General features: G+C 32.5%; 3 protein-coding genes across 3 annotated transcripts; 2 read left to right on the top strand and 1 right to left on the bottom strand.

The window, feature by feature from the left end:
* The first annotated feature begins 2,227 nt into the window (after positions 1–2,227).
* Positions 2,228–5,547, top strand: LOC11421836 (mitochondrial outer membrane protein porin 2). Its single transcript, XM_003611539.4, has 6 exons — positions 2,228–2,410; positions 2,483–2,550; positions 4,290–4,400; positions 4,481–4,567; positions 4,652–4,860; positions 4,954–5,547. The coding sequence occupies exons 1-6, from the start codon at positions 2,362–2,364 to the stop codon at positions 5,258–5,260; spliced, it is 831 nt and encodes a 276-aa protein (XP_003611587.1). The 5' UTR covers positions 2,228–2,361; the 3' UTR covers positions 5,261–5,547.
* Positions 5,548–8,828: 3,281 nt separating this feature from the next.
* LOC11425352 (60S ribosomal protein L26-1) lies at positions 8,829–9,521 on the bottom strand. The gene has a single exon (XM_003611538.4). It carries the CDS (start codon positions 9,469–9,471, stop codon positions 9,031–9,033), a length of 441 nt encoding a protein of 146 aa, XP_003611586.2. The 5' UTR covers positions 9,472–9,521; the 3' UTR covers positions 8,829–9,030.
* A 1,690-nt stretch (positions 9,522–11,211) lies between these two features.
* On the top strand, positions 11,212–18,849 carry LOC11421109 (BTB/POZ domain-containing protein At3g49900). Its single transcript, XM_003611535.4, has 4 exons — positions 11,212–11,515; positions 11,648–11,717; positions 13,824–14,315; positions 17,863–18,849. Exons 1-4 carry the CDS (start codon positions 11,385–11,387, stop codon positions 18,604–18,606), a joined length of 1,437 nt encoding a protein of 478 aa, XP_003611583.2. The 5' UTR covers positions 11,212–11,384; the 3' UTR covers positions 18,607–18,849.
* Positions 18,850–20,799: the final 1,950 nt, after the last annotated feature.

Genomic DNA, 20,799 nt, shown 5'->3' with positions numbered 1-20,799 from the left:
ATTCGCTTTAAAATGTAATGTAAATAATATCAACCGTTAATTGATAGATTAAGGGTAGATATTGTGTGTTCATCATCATAAATTATAAGTTTGTTAAAACAATAGCCATTAATTTGCTGATTTTAAATTTTACTTACTTTATAGATCCAAAATTTATCTATGTTGTTGGTGATTAGTCTTCTTGCAATAACTTCGGGAAAAAGTAAGGTAAATTTTTTGGAGATTTTTGTTTTGGATATGTTTGGATTCACATATTCGAGTCTATGTAATTTACCCACAAAAATTTTGTGAGACAGTTTGAAAGAAATTTTGATAACAACTTATGACACAATTTTTTTTATGACAATATATAAATAGCATATGAAAATAAATTATATAACATAAAAAAATAATTTAACTTTATTTTATTATTCGTTATAAAAATAGTTTTTGTTAGCTTGGGTGTTGCTATATGTCTCGAGAGGTTTGCTCGCGAAAATTTCACGATACAACTTTTTGTTATATTTCAATCCTTTTTCTTTTAAGCTTTTGGATTAGTTATATTTCTTTTTTTCTTTCTTTTATTCTACAATTAAAATAGTTAGAGAGAAAAAGGACCACGTGTGCCTCAAAAAAGAAAAAGCCACCACCACCATCACATTGCTACATAGTGTCAAAACTCATACGGAGCATGTGATGCTATACTGTAAATTTAATCCAATTAGATACAACATTGCAGCTTCATAAACATAATTGAATCTGATATGATTTTCTTGCAATGAAATCATGGAGTTGAAGTGGTTGACAGCACTTTTGCATGCAATTCCAGCTGCCATGAATATACTAAGCTGAAGTGGTCGGGGTCTCATGGAATTAAGGTGAGAAATAACATTGGAGATCAAACTCGTTATTTAAAGTGAGAAATGAAATTAATCAAAGAATACAAACCAATGCAATGTAATTTCGTGATGTACTCGTGATACACGGTTTTGTGATATTTAGCATTAATTCATTAATTTTTTGTCATGTCGTGAAAGTTTAATATTTTTTGTTAAACTCATTTATCATTCATTTAACAACAGAATAACTACAAAGAATAATTTGGTTCATCGAGAGGTGGTTTCAACATGTTCTATATTTTGCTTCAGAGGGTGCTATTAAGAAGAAACAATCATACATCTTTTTTTGAGTGTGACTTTTACGACGACCTTTAGCGTCTCGTTCTTTGTTGGTTGGGGATCTACAGTGCTCAACCCGTTGATATTGGTTCTCACGCCCTTCAGTTTAGCGGTGCTCATGTCTCTTCACAAAGGAAATTTGTTCAGGCAATTTGGTTGGTTTGTATTTGACTCATTTAAAAAAAGTGAAATGTAAGAGTCTTTAACGATAAACAAATTTACTTGGAGCAACTTTTTGAACGTGTGGAACTCCATTCTTGATGGTGGCTGAATACACACAAACCAACTCAATTTGTTGATTTTTATTCATGGCGAACAAACTTTTTCAACACATTGCAACGATGGTTTTGTCTTCTTTTCAGTTATGTTTTGAAACTTATTACTTTGCCTTCGTTATCTTTTCTTGGAAAATGTTAATCAGTGTTCTCGTGGCATTAATTAAGGAATTCTAAAAGAAAATATTTTTTCGAAAATTGTGTATTTTACTTTTTAAAAATTGGAAAAATGTTGCTTTAATGTTGACTTTGTTTTTTCTTTTTATTTTTGACTACTTAACTAGTTCCCCGAAGGCACTGGTTAACATGACCATTTTTTCTTTAAGACATATCTTTTGGCATCTTTAAAAAAAAAATGCATGAAAAAATAATTTAATGTATGGTATGACTAACAAATTAAAATAAAGGTAATTTCAATCGGGTGCGGTTATGGTGCATAAGGAAATTCTTATGCACCCTTCATAAATTCAGAAATGATTTTGGGGTATAACTCACAGAAATTATTTTCACAGCAAAATGATTTTGACATAATTGAACTGTAATTTATGCAGAGTGCTGAAAAACATTAAGTGATTTTGGAGTACAACTCAATGAACCATTTATGCATAAGGATCCCAGCCATTTCAATCAGGTTAGGAGATTCACGACGGCTGGCATGCGGGCCCACGCATCATATTCGTTTAGAAAATCAACGGCTAAAAACGTCCAGATGATCACTCCCGCATGATTGGACACAACTGTTTCTAAATTTTAACTAACCATTCACATTCCCATCAGAAACTTTTTTTCACATTTAAAATAAAATTTGTGAAAAAAAATTAACTTCTTTTCTTCGCCACACCCTGTTTCGTGAAGCACAGTGCATCATCATCAAGATCTCTCTCTTTCTCTCTCTAACACACATTCTCTATCTCTCTCTAAAATCGAAGATGAGCAAGGGACCGGGTCTCTACTCCGATATCGGCAAGAAAGCCAAAGGTGAATTGAATCGATTCTTCTTCGTTATTGATTCGATATCGCCAATTATTCTGATAATTTGTTTTGTTTTAGATCTTTTGACAAAGGACTATAACTCCGATCAGAAGCTTACTGTTTCATCATACAGCACCACTGGAGTTGTAAGCTCTTCGAATTTCCATTCTAATTTATAATCAATGAATCTATTTATATAATTCAATTCGCATGTTAATTGCATTATTAGATGCCAGGTTGCTGGATTCTAGTTAAGATCCAGCTTTATGTTATCCGTAAGGCCTAGCACGACCGGCAATAGGAGTTACCGACATTGTTAGGCTGAAAATCTTTTGTGATGTTTAGAGACAATTGGATTGGATGTAGACATGAACTTTGACATAAGGGTTTTTATATGTTGATGTAATAATGCTACATCAAAAAACAGCGCCATCCTTGGAGGCTTGGATGGTTTTGGGAATCAGACATAGAAGTAACAGATGGAGAGATAAGATCAATGTTGAAAATAATTAAAAAACGGGGGAATTCCTTGCTGTCACTGCTGTTGAAAGTTATCACGCAGGTTGCGCCGTTTTCATTTCTGAAATACTTGGGTTTTGAATTCTGATATATACCATTTATGCTCATAAATCATTTTTAAAAGTTGACATGATAACAAGCTTTCTTAGTTGTGTAACATAACATGTATTAGAAACTATCTAAGTAGCTGTGCAGCTTTATAAATTAATTATCTGGTGATTTGAAATGTCGATTCAGTGCTTAAGAAAAATCACAAATCAATGGCCAATAATAGACAGCAGAAGCTGAGAAAAATTGTTGGTGGTTGAAATTTGATTTGTCAATATCTAAGTAATTGAAATTATATAATTAAGACTGAGAAAATGCGAGATTGAGTGATTGATCACTGGTAAAGTGAGTTGAGAAATCTGTAGAGGACAGGACATATATTCAGTACTTTGTTAACTAATAATGCTAATGCGAGACTGACAAGGTGCACTGATGATCAATTGATTTATCCAAGGGAAGTCTATGTTGAATTCATAAATGTTGGAAGCCTTTTGTATGAGCCACTCAATACGTTTGAATCACCAAATGATTAGTGTTGCCATTGTACATTTCCATAATTCCTTTTGGAATTTCTCCATACATGATGCATACTGCATGCTTATTACCTAAAAATTTGGGGATAGTGGATACATGTTGATAGCAATGAAAGCTTTTCAGCTTGGTTGTTCTGAAGGCGATTACTGTCAAGTTCATTTTTATTTTACCTTTATCCCTTTCTTACTTTTTATTATTAAGAGATGCTTAGTTGCTGTTATACATTTCCATAATTCCTTTTGGAATTTGTCCTCACATGTTGCATACTGGCATACTGCATACTTATTGGCTGAAAAATTAGGGACAATGAATGCATGTTGACAGCAACGTAGGCTTTTCAACTTGGTTGTTCTGAAGGCAATTACTTTTAAGTTCATTTTTTATTTTACTGTAATCCCTTCCTTACTTTTTATTATTAAGAAATAAGCACACGCACATGTTTTCCATCATCAACAATAACGTACAAGGCATGAATCAGAATTCATTCTTAATGCCGTACTGAGGTGGGTTCATGTTGAAGGTGGCAGATGTTTACAGTTTTATTTTTTTAATATGGGGATGGTTATCTACTAACAGTACTCTATATTTTCCTCCAAGCTTTGTGTCTGGAAATTATATTTTCTTTTTAAATTCTTGTCTGGCTATTGTACTTTCTGGTTATCATGATGGCTTTCCAAATACTAAGAACTGTGCCATTGTGGCCAGTGTCACAGCTGAGATCATTTTTTATGAGCAAAGCATGTCTAAATCTAATATTCATTTCAATATGGCTTTTTCCTTTCAGGCACTCACTTCAACTGCTTTGAAGAAAGGAGGACTCTCAACTGGGGATGTGGCAGGACAATACAAGTATAAGAACACCCTTATTGATGTCAAAATTGAGACAGCGTCAATTGTGGGTTACTTTGTCTTTTAGATTATAATGATAATATATGCTCTTAAGTAAATCATCTCATGTGGTTCTCCCTCTTCCAGATCAATACAACCCTCACATTCACTGACCTTTTTCCATCCACAAAGACGATAGCTTCAATTAAGCTGCCTGATTATAGTTCTGGCAAGGTACATGATTTTTCATCTTTTGTATGGTATACGACTGATTGCTGTACACTGTCTCTGAAATTGTGTGGGATTTATCATTTGCAGTTAGAGGTTCAATACTTCCACGACCATGCTACCTTAACCTCAGTCGCTACACTGAAGCAATCCCCTATCTTTGATGTTTCTGCCACTGTTGGTTCTCCAACCCTTGCATTTGGTGCTGAGGCAGGCTATGATACTAAATCCGGTAGTTTTACTAAATACAACACTGGGATTAGTTTCACGAAATTGGATTCATCTGCATCAGTAATCATGTAAGATTCTAATTTTACCAAGATTTCTGTTACAAATCTCTAGAAGTAATTCATATGAGCGACATTAATATTGAACATGTTCTTTCCTATCAGTGGCGACAAGGGTGACAGCATTAAAGTATCATACCTCCACCATCTAGACCAAATCAAGAAGAGTGCTGCTGTTGTGGATATTACCCGAAGGTTTTCAACAAATCAGAACACTATTACGGTTGGAGGGTCTTTTGCTGTTGACCCTCTGACACAGATCAAAGCTAGGTTCAACAATCAAGGAAAGGTTGGGGGACTCCTACAGCACGAGCTCTTCCCAAAGTCAGTGCTGACTATTTCTGGTGAGGTCGATACCAAGGCCCTGGAGAAAAAACCCAAGTTTGGGTTGGCCATTGCTCTCAAACCTTGAAGTTTTCCTTTATTTTTAAAACTTGTGATTTGAAATCTAAACTCTATTCAATACTCCATTTTTTTGGTGGCCCTTGAAGGGAGGGTAGAATAATAAGTTCCACAGATGAGCGTTTCTAGGTTCTTTCTGATTGGATGAATCATTTCAATAACTTGAATCAACCTATGGCTTCCGTTTCCCATTTTTGATTAAATTTCCTGCTTTGCTTCTTACATTGTAGTAGACATTCTGATATATGGAAGTCTTGTTCTCCGAGAGGATCCTTATCAACTGTGTTTTACCTTTAAGTTCTATTTTCATATTTGCTGCAACATCGATTTTTACATACGCATGGGTTTTTCCATATTTGCTGCATATTTGTGGATTTTCAGTCTTAATTATGGCTAGTTAGGCATAGCAATGAGAAACGTAAGTACTAAGTAAGTTGGCCTCATCAAAACATGCAGCCAATTCCACACTCGTGCAATACCCTTAATTGCCGGGTGTGTAGAATCCTGTATCCGGTCTGAAACCATTGCCTATATTTTGTACATTATCTCGATCTCTCGTGCTCATTTCTCTGTTTTTTCTTCATATTTCATATCTTTCCACCTTCAGTTTTCGCCCTGAAGGGAGCTTGCATGACTCTAGAGAATCTATGCCTCCATTTCACTCTTTTAATGTGGAAAAAACATGGATAATAATGGATCCATACGGGAAGTTAAAATTGAAATGATCTATGTTCCTTATAAACAAATCTATATTCATCTCATACAGAAGAGGTCTATATATATTGTGAAGTACATCTCTCGTGAATGATACAAGTATTTACATGTCAACATTGCAAAAAATGAAACATTCGTATTTGACAGAAATCAGGAGGGTATGAGCTATCAGCTATGTGATAGCTAATCATGTGTTTCGTTATGAGACGTTATCTGTTTGCTATATCCCTCTCACTACAAATATCATTTCTCCATACAAAATATATCACCGTGATTTGTCATTGCAGGTAGTATTTTTCTTCCCTTTATTTTTTATTTTTACAATTTGGCTACAATTGAAACAAAACATTGAACTAGCATAGTGTAACCTGCAACGTTTCTATTCATTAGCAAAATATGTTAAGATTTTTAAGTCGCCATGCCAGAGAAAATTATTGACCAAAGACAATGGTCAAATTGGTTATAAGCAATAGGACCCTCCATGGTTTCGATTTAGAGAAGAAACTGAATTAAAACCTTACATTCATTAAAACTTAACCGACAAATGGTACAACTAGAACCTAACCATACAAATATAAAGGTTTGGTACATCAATTCTGCAGTTTTGAACCAAACTAAAACTACATTTACAAGAAATCGAACAACACTTTTTCAAACCAAATTGATTATAAATCGCTCAAATGATCTTCACTTGTTAAATTGATATAGGATTGGAAATACCACGTGATTAAACAATGGACATGAAGATGAAGATTACAAGTAAAAAATATTTAAGTTCCATGTTGCCATAAACTCTAAGTGCAACTTCGATTTTTTTTTTTTTTTTTTTTATTAAAAGGAGTGGAGGTAGATACTTGACAAACCCAAAATGAGTTCTCCATGCAACAGCAAGTACACCATACAACTAGAATTACTGTTTAAATATGTAATAAGATAAAGAAGTGAATGGCTTTGTTCCAGATAAGGACACGTTGATTCAAACATCCATTAAAGACAGTAACATATATACGATGTAATTGCAGAAGACAGTGATTGCAAGACTGAATCATGTAAAAAAATTAAGGGGGTACTTTAGCGATTTCAAACTGTTAATAATCTAATTGTGCCGCTATAATGCAAAATCACTGCAGATTGGGCGCAATTTGCAGCTGCAAACGCCGCAACTGCAGAACGCAACTCACTGGCAGAATGCAACGAGGCCGCTCCACCAAGGGCTATTACGCTACAATCGACAACAGAGAATTACAGTATACTTAAAAATATCAACAATTTATTCGACAATTTTTTTTACCTTATAACAAAATTCTTGTTAGCTCTGCTCCTAAAACTAATTGAACTTGACAATCTAAGATATGCCCACAAATTAACTAAATTCAAGAATCTAAGTTTTACCCCTAAATGCAAAGGAGCTACGTAACTCAAGAAAATAAACATGCTACAAATAAAAAACACAGACCACGGCATTAGACCTATAAAGGTTGAAAAATAAGCAAATCCACACATTTAGACTGAACCGCTCCAGGTAAAGTCCGTGAACAGTCTGTCATACCTAACAGACAACAACCATTTGCACATAAACAATATATGCCCAGACACATTTCCTTGCTTAGCTCTAATTCAAAACGCAAATATTAACAAGCAATAGCTACAAACATTGGATATCATTATCCAAAATAATGCTATACGGTATTTTAAAGAAAAATCTTTTCCACATTTGATCTTCACTTGTAGATTGATAAAGGATTGAATGTCCCACATGATTGAAAAAATGACATCAAAATGAAGATTACAAAGAACTATTGAAGTTCCATGTTGCCATAAAACTCTAACTTCAACTTTGATTTATTTTTTTTTACTAAAAGTTGGAAAAGGCTTGGTAATTGTCGTAAAAGTTTCATGTCTAACAATGGCACAGTCAAAATGAGTTCTCCATGCAACAACAAGCACACTATACAACTAGAATTACTGCTCAGACATGTAATAAGAAAATAAAGTGTGGTGTGATTGTGCAGATATTAGGACAAGTTGTATCAAGCATCCATTTCAGTCGGTATCCTATCAAGCATAACATGTAAACCTACCTCCATGCACAGACAGAAGACAGTGATTGCAAAATTGAACTATGAATAAATAAGGGGGATAATTAAGTGATTCCGAACATCTAACTTAAATGCAGCTGCCATAATGCAATATCACCCCAAATTGGGAACAATTCATAGCAGCAGCAAACACAGCACCTGCAGAACAAGAAGCTGGCAGAATACATTGCAGTTGACACCAAGTCCACTTGGCCAAGCACTATCACAATTGACAACGTAAAATTACAGTATGCATATAAATAAATATCAACCCCATTTATTCCACAAAAACTTTATTTAACTATAAACAACTAGATTCTTGTTAGCTCTGCCTCTAAAACTAATTAAATAGTCTAAGATACGCCCCCTAAAATTAACTAATTGTGGCCCCTAAAGTGCAATATCACATTGATTTGCACAAAGCTCTTGGCTGCAAATGCCACACCTGCATACCATATGGCTAGCTGAGAATATATTGCAGTGGACACAGTCCACTCACCAAGGTGCTATAGCGATTCAAAACATAGAATTACAATATTTATATAAATATCAACAATGTAGTCAACATAAACTATGTTTAGCTTTCTCTAAAAAAAAACTATGTTTAGCTTAAAATGTAACAAGATTCTTGTTAGCTCTGCCCCTGAAATTATTTAAACTCAACAATCTAAGCTCTCCACCTAAAATTGACCAATTTCAACAATCTAAGCTCCACCCATACATGCAAAGGAATAACAAAACTAAGAAAACAAATATGCCACAATTTATACACAAATAGTAGAGGTATAAAACTAAAAACAGCCAAGTAAAATAGAACATCAACAAACTTTAACAGTGATAATGTCAGGCATTTCATAAATTAAACAAAACATAAACTTCCCAAAATTCTGCAAATAATTCAGATCTAAACCAAAAAACATTCAAACCACCAACAAAATCAAAATCAAGTTCTAGTAACAATACAACCAAAAGTAATAATAGGATTAAATTAATCAACGTTTTGCATAATGTCTTCAGGAGCAAACTTGGTACCCTTTTCCTTATCAGCAGCAGCACGACCCTTCGCCTTACGATCAAGCAAGCTTTTCCTATCCTTGTCCAAACGAATCTTAGTAATCACAACCTTTGAAGGATCAACACCAACATTCACAGTTTGACCATTCACCTTCTCACGTGTAATCCTCTCAATATGAATCACCCATTTCCTGCGATAAACTTGCACAACCTTCCCTTCACGTCCCTTGAAGGTTCCTCTCACAACCTGCACTTCATCATCTTTGCGAACGGGAAGAGAACGCACGTTGTACTTTGAACGGAGGTCACCGGAAAGAGGTGCGCTCATCAACACACGACGGACGCTTGATGGGGCGGTGAAATGAGCCTTGCGGCTCTTGCGACGGCTGCTTGAAACTCTAGGGTTGAACTTCATTGTGTTTTCTCTGGAATTAGGGTTTTGTGTTTCACTTTTTTTCTTTTGAGTATATGTGTTGTTTTTGGGTGGGGTTGTACCCGTTTTGGATAAGTTATTGGGCCTTAACCAACTTTTGTAAGTTTGTTAGTTGGGAATTTCTTTTCCCACCGTTCTCTTTTCTTACGCGCTCTCTAACATTATTGAATCATATAATTTAAAATCTTCTTATATTTAAGCATAACTCGAAAACATTCCTCATTTTTAACAATTTCACCACCCAGCATGTGAGACTTCTACACTGTGTGATTTTTGAAGATTTTTTGCGCCAAATCATCGCATTTCAAGCATTTTCAACACATCAAACACAACGTATGGTCACATTCCTTCAATGTATTGTTCTTTGATTCGTCTTGTTTATTTTTGAAGTCATATCCGTTTGGATTGTATAATCTAAATCAGGTTGTTCATATTCAAATTATATAATACGAATGGGGTCATCATGTGTTGAGTTTGCATTTTTTTGTCGTTGTAAAATTTTGTTGATTTGTATATGTGATTGTGGATGTTTGAGATATGGACCAGCAACTAAATCGTATTAGACACGACATACTTGCTATGACTACATCTCCTAGATGAAAGCGGATGCATCGGGCTAAAGCATAAGGCAAAGTAAGAGAAAGTACGAGCATGGGACGTAATATTGATGGATCCTGACCATGTCATGTGCATGAGCCTCCACACCAACACTAGCACCCTAACGAGGATGAGTATGTTTCTGACCATGAGGAAGAGGCGATGAATGACGATGATGTCCAGCTGCAACATATAGAGGAGAAGCTACAAACACTGGATATCTATCCTGGTAGTCCATATGACAAAGGGTTTGAATGAGTTAAAAGAATGTGGTTTAGTTCTCCCCCCAAGCATTAATTATATAACTCTGACACTACGTTAGATATAATTCTCAAATGGGCTAACACATGTGATTGAAATAACAGATAAAGAAAACTTAGCTCTCATATTCAATATCATTGATTTTATATGGTTAGCAAGAAATGCTAAAATATACGAGTGGAATATATTTTACATTTTTCGAATTATATAATCCAAACTCTTTAGAATCTGAGAAATTTATAGGGTGAAAAAAGAAATAATTTTACTGGATTGAGAAAATTTCACTCCATACTCAATTGTATTTTTTACTTTTTTTGGTTTACAATCCATACTCAATTGTATATGGACAAACAATTCAAATAAAATATATTTGTTTGTTTTGAAAAGAAAAAAAAAATCAAGTAATTATACTTAAATGATGATTATGTTTTAGTTAAGGGAAATGTTAACTTGTCCCCTTAAGGCACATGTTAAAAATTCCATTAATAGTAATTGTGTATTGGAAATTGTGTTAATTTATTACTTCAAGTTGTTTAATACTAATTTTTTTTCATTAAATTCTTACTATTAATAGAAGAAATTAATGCTTAACATGTTAGAGCACAAGTTAACATGACCCCTTAATTAATTTAAAATTGAAGTATGTTAGATCATCAGGTTTCTTCAATAATAAAAAAAATTAAGGAAAACAAAAATCAATTTGAGATGTAATATAAAAAACAAAATCAAGAGATTTTTGTTGAAATAAAGTAAATGAAGAGATTGTCAACATCTGAAATATAGGGATTTTATTTGATGACATAAAAATGAAAACGAAAAAAGCTAAACCAAATTAAAGTGAGCATTTAAGAGCCATCACATGTGTCATTAATACCCATCCCAAACCATATTTAATATGACCTCCCAAAAACGTACTCCATGGAAGAAATACCAGTAGCTGCTGCACCATTATCATTATTATTATTCAGACAATATTGAAAACTGTGATTTGTAGTAGAGTGTGATTCAATTCAAAGGAATTGAAACAGGGGACACAAATGAAGGGTTGGAACCAAATTGGTGTCATTGAAACCATTTACGAGGAAGAACGTGAATTCTCCACCACTTCTTCTTCTCCTTCACTTTCACCTTCTTCTCCTCCATCACTTTACTCCATAGTAAATGCTTGGTTGGTACTCTTTCTTTCTTTTCTTCTTTCCGTTTTCTTATATTTTTTTTTTTCCTATAAAAAAATCCCCTGCATATTCATTCATGTATATTTTTCATCTAAATACAAAATAATTATGATGATTTTATTTAGGTCCATCGATTCTGGATGTGAAACAGATGTTTTGATACGTGTAGAAGGAACCTGTTTTCGTCTCCATAAGGTTTGCTGATTCACCATTGATGTCACTAATTAGTTATTTGTTTTTTATTAGTAGTAATTTGCTATTACCATTTAGCACAATGCCCTTTGGTCTTTTTACCTTGGTTCTAAATTGCGGATAGGTTTACGCGGTGAATCTTTCTTTATATTACGGTGAAATGTGGACAAATGCGACCACAGTTGCAATTGTGATTGAAATCTTCTAAAACTGTTACGTTGTAGTCACAATTAGATGCGAAGATTGCAATTTAAAACCACATCCTTCCGTGTTTTCAATCAAAATAGTCAAATTCATTGTATAACTAGATTTTTTTTTACAAGTCCTTATACATCTAGATGCAGTTTCAATATTTGGATCAAATTAATTGCTTACCTAATCCGCTACAATTAGACTTTTTTTGGTGCACTAATTTTTATCTAAGGAAATATTTGAAAGGATATGACAATTGATTTCAAGGGAACATCAATGCCGGAAACCAGGAGTTATAATTTCACAGAAACGAAATTATAGTAAAATTTGCTAATTTTGGGCTTGGTATGAAATCGTGAGTTAAATTATTGGGGTAGTGTCTGTTTGAAATTATATGATATGATATGATTGATTAAGCATTGTACTGCAACTTAGATTCCAATTAAAAGTGGTACATGTCCTACCAAACATGCTTTTTATGAATCAACTGAACCTAGGGAAAATATCACACTAACAATAGAAGACACTACTAGTACTCTCTAACTATAACTAGCAGTAGGTCCTAATAATTTTGGCATGCAGGTGTTAGTACTCAACAACCTCATGTCCTTTGTGGAACCAAATTTGACACGAGGAGCTGGTTTCTTAAGCTGTTCTTAGAATTGAATAAGGACACTACTTGTACAGTTATGCACACACGATCACAAACATCTTTTACGGTGAAAAAAGCTTAACTTCTCCTCGATTAGGATAACTCAAAACCCAGATTCCCCAGCTTAAAGAAAACAACTAGAACCCCACTATATATAGTAACTTTTTGGTTTTTGTTAAAAAATGCACTATCTTACTAGAATCAATGCTAGGTTCATTTCAATCTTTTTAAGTTTATTAGAGATATTTGTGTAATAAGCCCTTTTTTTTTGTTGAGAAATCTGTGATCTCTAAATTATTATAAAATCTCATGGCAAACAATCATTTTGGTTTGATGTTAGACGATGTCATTATAGTCTCTAAGTATATCAAAATTGCACATACCTTAAGTTTATATCTTGTTTGTAATTTATAGTTTAAATTGACTTACGAAAAACATATTTTATGACTAAATTGACTTGTAAGAAGAGCAAAATGACTAACTAAAAGGACACTTGAGAATATGTTAACAATTTTGATATATAACGACAATCCTTCACACATTTAGATATCAAAATTGTTTTTACCCAAAATCCTATCCTAGTATTATTTTAGATTCCATGTTTCCCATTGGCAAAAGGGATAAATATTTGTTCTTAGATTCCATGTTTTAGAGAATTACTCATCAGTAGCAATTATGCGATCAAAACTGCCACGATTATGAGAGGACAATAAATTTTACTTACATTTTATATCAATCATGATGGCATGGATAATGAAAATCATAAAAATCCAAAAACATTTTCATATCTTTTTTAGAAAATGAAAGAAACAAACAACACACTAGTAATTGTCCAATGACCACATGTAAATTTTGCAAAGCCTTTTCACTCTGAGTAACGCTCTGTTTCATCTGAAAAAGTGTTTTAAAGTTCAACTTTTAAAATCCCAACAAAGTGTAACATTCCTTTAATCCCATCAAAATACGTGCAATAACCCATACACTTTCTTTATTGTCGTTGTAATTGAGTTCTAGTAGTACTACTGTATTGATTGATCATTAATCGACATGTCCATATACCTAATAAACACACGTACTCTTCAGATTAGATGTGTCTCAGTATCATATATATATATATACACGATACTGAAACATATAATTACATTGAATTATGTCATTTTTTAAATTATTATTGATGTCAGACATATATATGTCGTGTCTTGTGTCCGTATCCGAGTTTGTGATTGATGGTATATATATAGCTTACTATGTATCTCTTTTTTCAGGAACGTTTCATATCACGAAGCTCATATCTAAAACGCCACCTAACATCCCTCTCCGACTTCACACTCTCCCCACCATTAAACATAACGGCTTCATCATTCACAACCGTTGCAGAATTTTGTTACAACCGTAAAATCCATTTAACACCAACAAACATTGCAGCCGTTATAACGACAGCAGAGTTACTAGGAATGAAAGAAGGTGACATTAATCTACGTGACGTGGCAGAATCTTATTTTCAAAGAATTGTTTGCATGGAAGGGTTAACGGTTCTTCGTTCGTGCATGGCTTTGTTTCCTGAAGCCGAAACCACGGCGTCTCTTGGTAGTAGATGTCTTGAAGCATTGATTTGGGAAAACGATGATGTTGATGATAGTGTTTTGGATTTCATTGTGGAAATGCAGCTGAGAGATTTTCAAATGGTTGTTTGTTCGTTGAATGGAAGGTTGGTCAACCATGATGTTTTGTACAAGTTGGTCGATCTTTATCTCAAGGTATGTGACGTGTTATTTTGATTTTTTCTTGTTGTGTGACACCTCGTATGATGGAATGGAACCAACTAATGAAGTTTTTCTTGCATCATCTACAATTTTTCTTGCATCATATGCAGTAAATCTCAAGACCAGGCTTATCTTTTAGGCTACAGTTTTTTTATATTATACTAGACCATCGATCCATACTAACGCACACGTCATATCGAAGGTAATATTTGACGGTAATAGGTAACAAAATAGTTAGGTTAAGTATAATCAACCTAATCTCTTACTTATGTTAAGTACAACTAGACATGTTAACATTTATAAGTAAGAGATATAACGAGACGGGTTAACGGTTATTCATTTTCAAAAAAATAGCATCTAATTAGAAACATAATTTTATTTTATTTTAGATAAACATTAAATGCAAAAGTGTGGAGGAAAAAATTAGGTTAAAATTATGTTAAGTATAGCGAGACGGGTTAACATGTATAAGTAAGAGATTAGATAAACATCAAATGCAAAAGTGTGGAGGGAAAAATTAGGTTAAAATTAGGTGAAGTATAGTGAGACGGTTAACATTTATAAGTAACTAGACTTTTGACCCATGCGACGCAGGGGTCTTGCCGATTATAATAGAGATCAATGAATAATCTTCAACCCGTAAGATCATGGGTCGACCAATAAACGCAAATTAGATTATTAGAGATACAATTTTACAATCAAATTTGTCTTATTATGTCCTTCAATGACACTTGAATCTTATCAAATTTTACATTTTAGTTTTGAAAAACTAATCAATTAAAGACTGATATTTTATTTTATCAGAATATATTATTGGGGCATTATCTTCTCATATTTTTTTTAAAAAAAAATTATAAAGAAAAAAGATAAAAAGAATACAAATATTATATTGTTGCAGGGGTCAATTTTATTTATTTATTTTATAGTTAAACATCAAAAATTGACTTGTAATAATTGTTTTAAATTTCTACTAACATGAAAAAAAAAGTCACTTCAATTAATAGAAACACGGTTTAGGGTTTTTTTGTTGAGAGAAACATGGTTTAGGGTTTGCTATATATAGTCGAGTTTGCATAGAAATTAGGGTAGCCGAGTTTGCATGGAAATTAGGGTATTCTGTTTGTAAACGTATTAAATAAGTTTACATAAAAATACAAAATTAATATCGAAACTAAAATGTGATAAACTAAGTGCTTCAACTTCACCTCTAAAAATAAATAAATTCGGTTCAACATCATAATAAATGAAATTTAATTGATTGGGGATGTGTAACACTATAACTTGGAGAATAGACTGAGAGCCTTAAAAAAAAGGTAACATGATATGAATGAAATTGGTGCGATCCATTTTTTTAGGTTAAATTGCTGTAGACTTAATAAAATTAATAAATAAATAAAGATGCAAATTTAGAGACAAAATTTTAGGATCGAGTTGTTGCAAACCTAATAGGGGATTAGTGGAGGTGAAAAATATTAGATTAAGTTGTTGTAGACTTAACAAAATTAATAAATAACGGTAGATTTGAGCTATTTCGTAAAAAATTTAAGTATTAAGCAATTAGCTATTAGATCAGTTTTTCCCTCCTTCATTTGAGTTTGAATTTGGATTCAAATTTGCTGAGCTGTCAAACCTTTCAATATTATATTTAGCAAGCTCAGTTTTTTCCTCCTTCATTTGAGTTTGAATTTGGATTCAAATTTGTTGAGCTATCAAACCTTTCGATGTTATATTTGGGCTTGATTGTTTCTATTTTTAAAAAAAATATTAGACTTTGTTTGGTAGAAAATAACGTATAGTTTATAAAGTAACAACAACAAATACAATAAATAAAATAGTCGATAAGATATAAATTAGGTGTCCAGATCTGCTCCATTTATGCATTTGTCCATTTACACGGTTTCATTGTGACTTAATAGATATTTTTTGGTTGTCGATAAGATATAACGGATAGTTTATAAAGTAACAACAGCAGATACAACGAATAAAATAGTCGATAAGATATAAATGGACAAATGCATAAATGGAGTATATTTCAGTTGAATCCATTGTTTTTGGTAAATTAGAAGTTGAAGTAGTTGATAAATATAAAATGACGTAATAGATATTTTTCAATTACTTACTATTAGTTAAATTAGCTTATAAAAAACAATGAGTTAGAAAGAAAAAAAAAAAACAGAAGTTATCACAAGTCTATTTTTAGCGTACTCGTAAACCATCCATTAAAAGCTAAAAAGTTAGTTTTGTAAATCTGTGCCTTGATTGTATCTATGTATATATACCCTTTACAATTTTACCAATTTTAATTGCTTAAATAAATTTTTATATTTATTTTAGTAGAGGGCGTATAACATTTGATTTATACTAATATGGTTCAATACATGTTTATACATTAATAAAAATGTTGGAGTTAGCTATAGATATAATAGAAATGCTAGCGATACACATTTTAATATACATTTTTTAACCTAATCTTTTGATTGATTAAAAATCACGTGAGCCACACAAAATCATATCCGTTCTATATAAATTTGGTGGGACTCATTTGAATTTTATCCTATAACAATAAAATGTTAAAAAGTGTGTGTTGTAAGAGCATAAACCACCTAATTTACTTGTTTCCTATCAAACTCAACACAGTGTACGCTGTCAAAATACAAATTAAACACCCACTTACATTCATTTAACACATCACCAAACTCTGGCATAATTTCTGCCCTTATGAAAGCAATAAACCACTTTTTTTGAATCGAGGGCAAAACCCACTCATTCTAGTTGCAATTCGTGCACCTAATTAAGAGTGTGTAGGAGACCTAAAACTTTCCATTTATCCACATTACACAAAACATAGATGAGGTCCACATTGTTTTAGCAAGCACAGAATGGCCTACTTCATTAGGGCGGGTAGCAATTTGGTGACATTGGGGTGCCAATGTCAGTGACATTGGTCAACCACAATATCACAAGTGTGCAAAAGGATAAAAAATCATAACTTTACAACTAGTTGAACACATACCAAATTGAACACATTAATGGAATAGGTGGCTCTCCACATTTATCTCACATTATTGGCACCACACCATGAATTGATTAGCTTATGAAATTCAGTTCTCTCAAAGACTATGAGTAATTTGCTACTAGTTGTCTATTAAGGATTGTAATTATTGACAAATTTATCACCGGAACAATTTAAGATTTATCGACAAATCATTCATCGCGAGCTTCTATTGATGTGGGATGTTGTCTAGTTAAAGTTCATGTCATAGTCTCCAATGATAGAAGTTAAAGAATGAACCATAATTTTAAATGGATGTTTTACAATTTCGAGATGTTTTTATTCATTTGCAAAATTGAAGAACCATTCTAAGCAATGCTTACAATTTCGATAACGATATTGTTTATTCACTCTATAAAAACCTGACAAAATAAAAATAAACAAGTATAAAATAATGTAACCTTAGTAGCATAACAATAATGTTCCACTTTAGTTATTACTATTACTGATTTTTCCAATTTATGGATGTTGTTTGCTATATGTGTGAAGGAAAACAAGCATGGCAAAGTAACAGAAGAACAAAAAACAGAAATATGCAATTCAATAGATTGTACTAAGCTCTCACCTCGTACCCTAGTCGAATGTGTTCAAAACCCCATAATGCCACTAAGATTCATCGTTCGAGCAATTCTTGTTGAACACCTCACCACTCGCCGCTCAATCACCGAAGCAGCAACTACTACTACTACTACTACTACTACCACTAATGCTCGACAACATGTAGAAGTACAACGAACCTCACTTAGAGAATTTCTCCAACTCGACACCACTCTCCGCCAAAATGCACAACTTAAAGAAGCTATGAATTCAACCTACTCGCGTATTCAAAGCCTTGAGAAAGAGCTTAGTTGCATGAAGAAGTTTCTTCAGGATCATCAAGCTGAGGATGAAAAGGAGAAGGAGAAAGAAAAAGAGAAGGAACAAAGCAATAGTGTCTTGAATTCAGAACGTTCCGCGAGTTTTCATTTTGTTCCAGTTGATGAAAACAGTAAAATACAAAGAGGTGGAAGAGGCTCTATTTCTTCCTCCGGTTTTGTGCTTGATAACATGATCAAGAAAAATAATGAAAGTGTTAGGTACAAATATAACGTTGATTCTTCCTTAGGATCATGTCATGAAGAAAGTGTTACTCCAACAAAGAGTGGTACAAGTTTTCGCCATAGGTTCATTACTGGGCTCAAGAATACTTTCAAGATTTCAAATTCTTCATCAAATTTGAAGGATCACCAATGACTGACTGATTGAGAGTAGTGTTGCTGTTCATCGGAGAATATTCAAGCTTCATGCTGTAGAATATTAGTCTTTATATGTTTTTTGAAAGATTTTTTTATTTTTGTCCTGATAGCTAGGTCTAAGCCATATTAATTAATTAATTTGTCACTTTTTTTTATTTTATTTTATTTCGTTTTTTCTTAATGTTGTTTTACATTATCTAAACCTAAAAGTTTATATTGTGTTTTAAAATTCTTTTTTTGAGAGGATGTTTTAAAATTCTTATTTACCCATGTTGTTACATTTGAATTAATTCAATAATTAGAATATACCTTACCCAAAGATCAACGTGATGTGTGTAGTAAATTTGCACAATTTATAGACAGTGAGTGCTATTGACACTTTTCTTTCTAAAGGATCAGTTTTGAATTTGAAACATTTCAATTGATGAGAATGGTAAAATAGAGAGGTGGAAGAGAGACTCTGTTTCGTCCTTTGGTTTTTTGCTTGATAACATGATCAAGAAAAACAATGAAATGGTTAAGTGGAAGTATAATGTTAATTCCTCCGAAGAAGGATGTCATGAAGGAATGGTACTCCAAAGAGTGCAACAAGTCAGATACATTATTATATATCAATACTTAAAATCTTTTGATTCCATAATCGTCTTTGACATTTTTCAAATTTTTTTACTCTCTAATATATGTTGTTACATTTGAATTCATTCAACAATTTAGAATACATATACTCAAACATTATAGTGTCTTAAGGCATGTGTAAATTGGTTGACTTCAACATGTAAACGGATGGAATACACATACAAGTTTTTAAAATTGATGAAGAACGGTTGAATTTATGGCGTTGATAGTATCTAATGAGGGAAGTGTACCCGTATGCACTCAAACACACAATTCAATATATAATTAAGGTAACATGGAGATTTTGAATAAGACATGCTTTGGTTGATAATATAATGGGAAATGTTAACGAGTGCTTCTGAGACACTCTTTAAGCATCTAAGGTAGTAAGATTTTATGAAAGTTTGTGCATTTCTTGTATAGGAAATTGAAATTTTTAATTTTTTTAAAGAATAATTTTTTCATTACGAATGCTTAAAAAGTGTTTGGGGACACTTGTTAACAAGACCCTAATATAAATACAAATAAAATTTGATAATAATGTAATTTGCCGTTGAATTTTTTTGATAATAATGTCATAAAAACTAGTTTTAAGGTAAAAGTTTTAATATCTTCAACAACAACAAAAAAAAAAACAAAAAATCAAAGTTAAAAGTTCTAAGTATATGTACACCACAAATAAGGTATAATTTTTCCACAAAGATAATTTTGTCATTTTATCTAATTTATATCTATCTATTATACTTCAATTTAAATCAAGATAAACTAAAATTTTATTTTGTCATTATCATATTTTATCTTTGTCAAATAATTTTATCTATTCTTATCTATATCTATTGTATCATAAATATATATAATTACTCTCTTTATCAATACAAAATGTAAAACAAAAATTACAAATGAGAATGAGAATGTCTTTGGTGTGGATATTTCTATTTTTTTTTAAAGGTGGATGGATATATTTCTAATAAGGTTTTAGTCTTGCTTTAACATGTCATCAAAGATTTTTGGTAGTGATATTGTGTAGATTTCCCTGAATGTAGATCGACATGTAACATGGAAACCCTCTCCTGTCGCCTGATATGTTTTTGGAGGGTTCATTGGATATCATAATGGTGGTTTTTCTTTGGTTGTATTGCGGACTTGTGTATATTTTTTGTGCTGAAATGCAAGCATTTTTTTCTCTATGATTTATCATAGACGACAATGGTTGATAAGTTGATATTATATGAAGAGATATTAGAGAGTTAAGAGTGTCTAAATATCATAGATGCATCTATTATTTAGACCCGACTTTGTTTGTGGATAATCGTGTGAATTAAATATAGTAATTTGCTTTACCATATTACCAGATTGCTTGACTAGAATTGAAAAGTGGAGTTGCATTGCATCATATATTTTTGAACCAAACTCTTCTATGAATTTTCTAGGAAACATGATAGCTAGAGTATGAAACTAACGCAACTTGATGCATTTTGCATGAGGCACCTCTATTGGAGAGTTAGGGATAACACCAGGATCACTCTCACTTGAACTCAACAATCTTTCTCTTAAATATGAGTCTCTAACATCCTAC

Source organism: Medicago truncatula, chromosome 5, assembly GCF_003473485.1.
Source record: "Medicago truncatula cultivar Jemalong A17 chromosome 5, MtrunA17r5.0-ANR, whole genome shotgun sequence".
Taxonomy (NCBI): Eukaryota; Viridiplantae; Streptophyta; class Magnoliopsida; order Fabales; family Fabaceae; genus Medicago; species Medicago truncatula.
Note: the sequence above shows the minus strand (reverse complement) of the source record. Positions and strands in the feature narration are given on the sequence as shown.

Bases quoted from the DNA above. Each gene is read 5' to 3' on its own strand.
- LOC11421109 (XM_003611535.4), top strand. From the start codon at position 11,385: ATGAAGGGTTGGAACCAAATTGGTGTCATTGAAACCATTTACGAGGAA. The intron at 11,718-13,823 runs GTTTGCTGATTC...CTCTTTTTTCAG, and splicing joins CCTGTTTTCGTCTCCATAAG to GAACGTTTCATATCACGAAG. The intron at 14,316-17,862 runs GTATGTGACGTG...ATATGTGTGAAG, and splicing joins TGGTCGATCTTTATCTCAAG to GAAAACAAGCATGGCAAAGT.
- LOC11425352 (XM_003611538.4), bottom strand. From the start codon at position 9,471: ATGAAGTTCAACCCTAGAGTTTCAAGCAGCCGTCGCAAGAGCCGCAAG.
- LOC11421836 (XM_003611539.4), top strand. From the start codon at position 2,362: ATGAGCAAGGGACCGGGTCTCTACTCCGATATCGGCAAGAAAGCCAAA. The intron at 2,411-2,482 runs GTGAATTGAATC...GTTTTGTTTTAG, and splicing joins TATCGGCAAGAAAGCCAAAG to ATCTTTTGACAAAGGACTAT. The intron at 4,568-4,651 runs GTACATGATTTT...TATCATTTGCAG, and splicing joins CTGATTATAGTTCTGGCAAG to TTAGAGGTTCAATACTTCCA.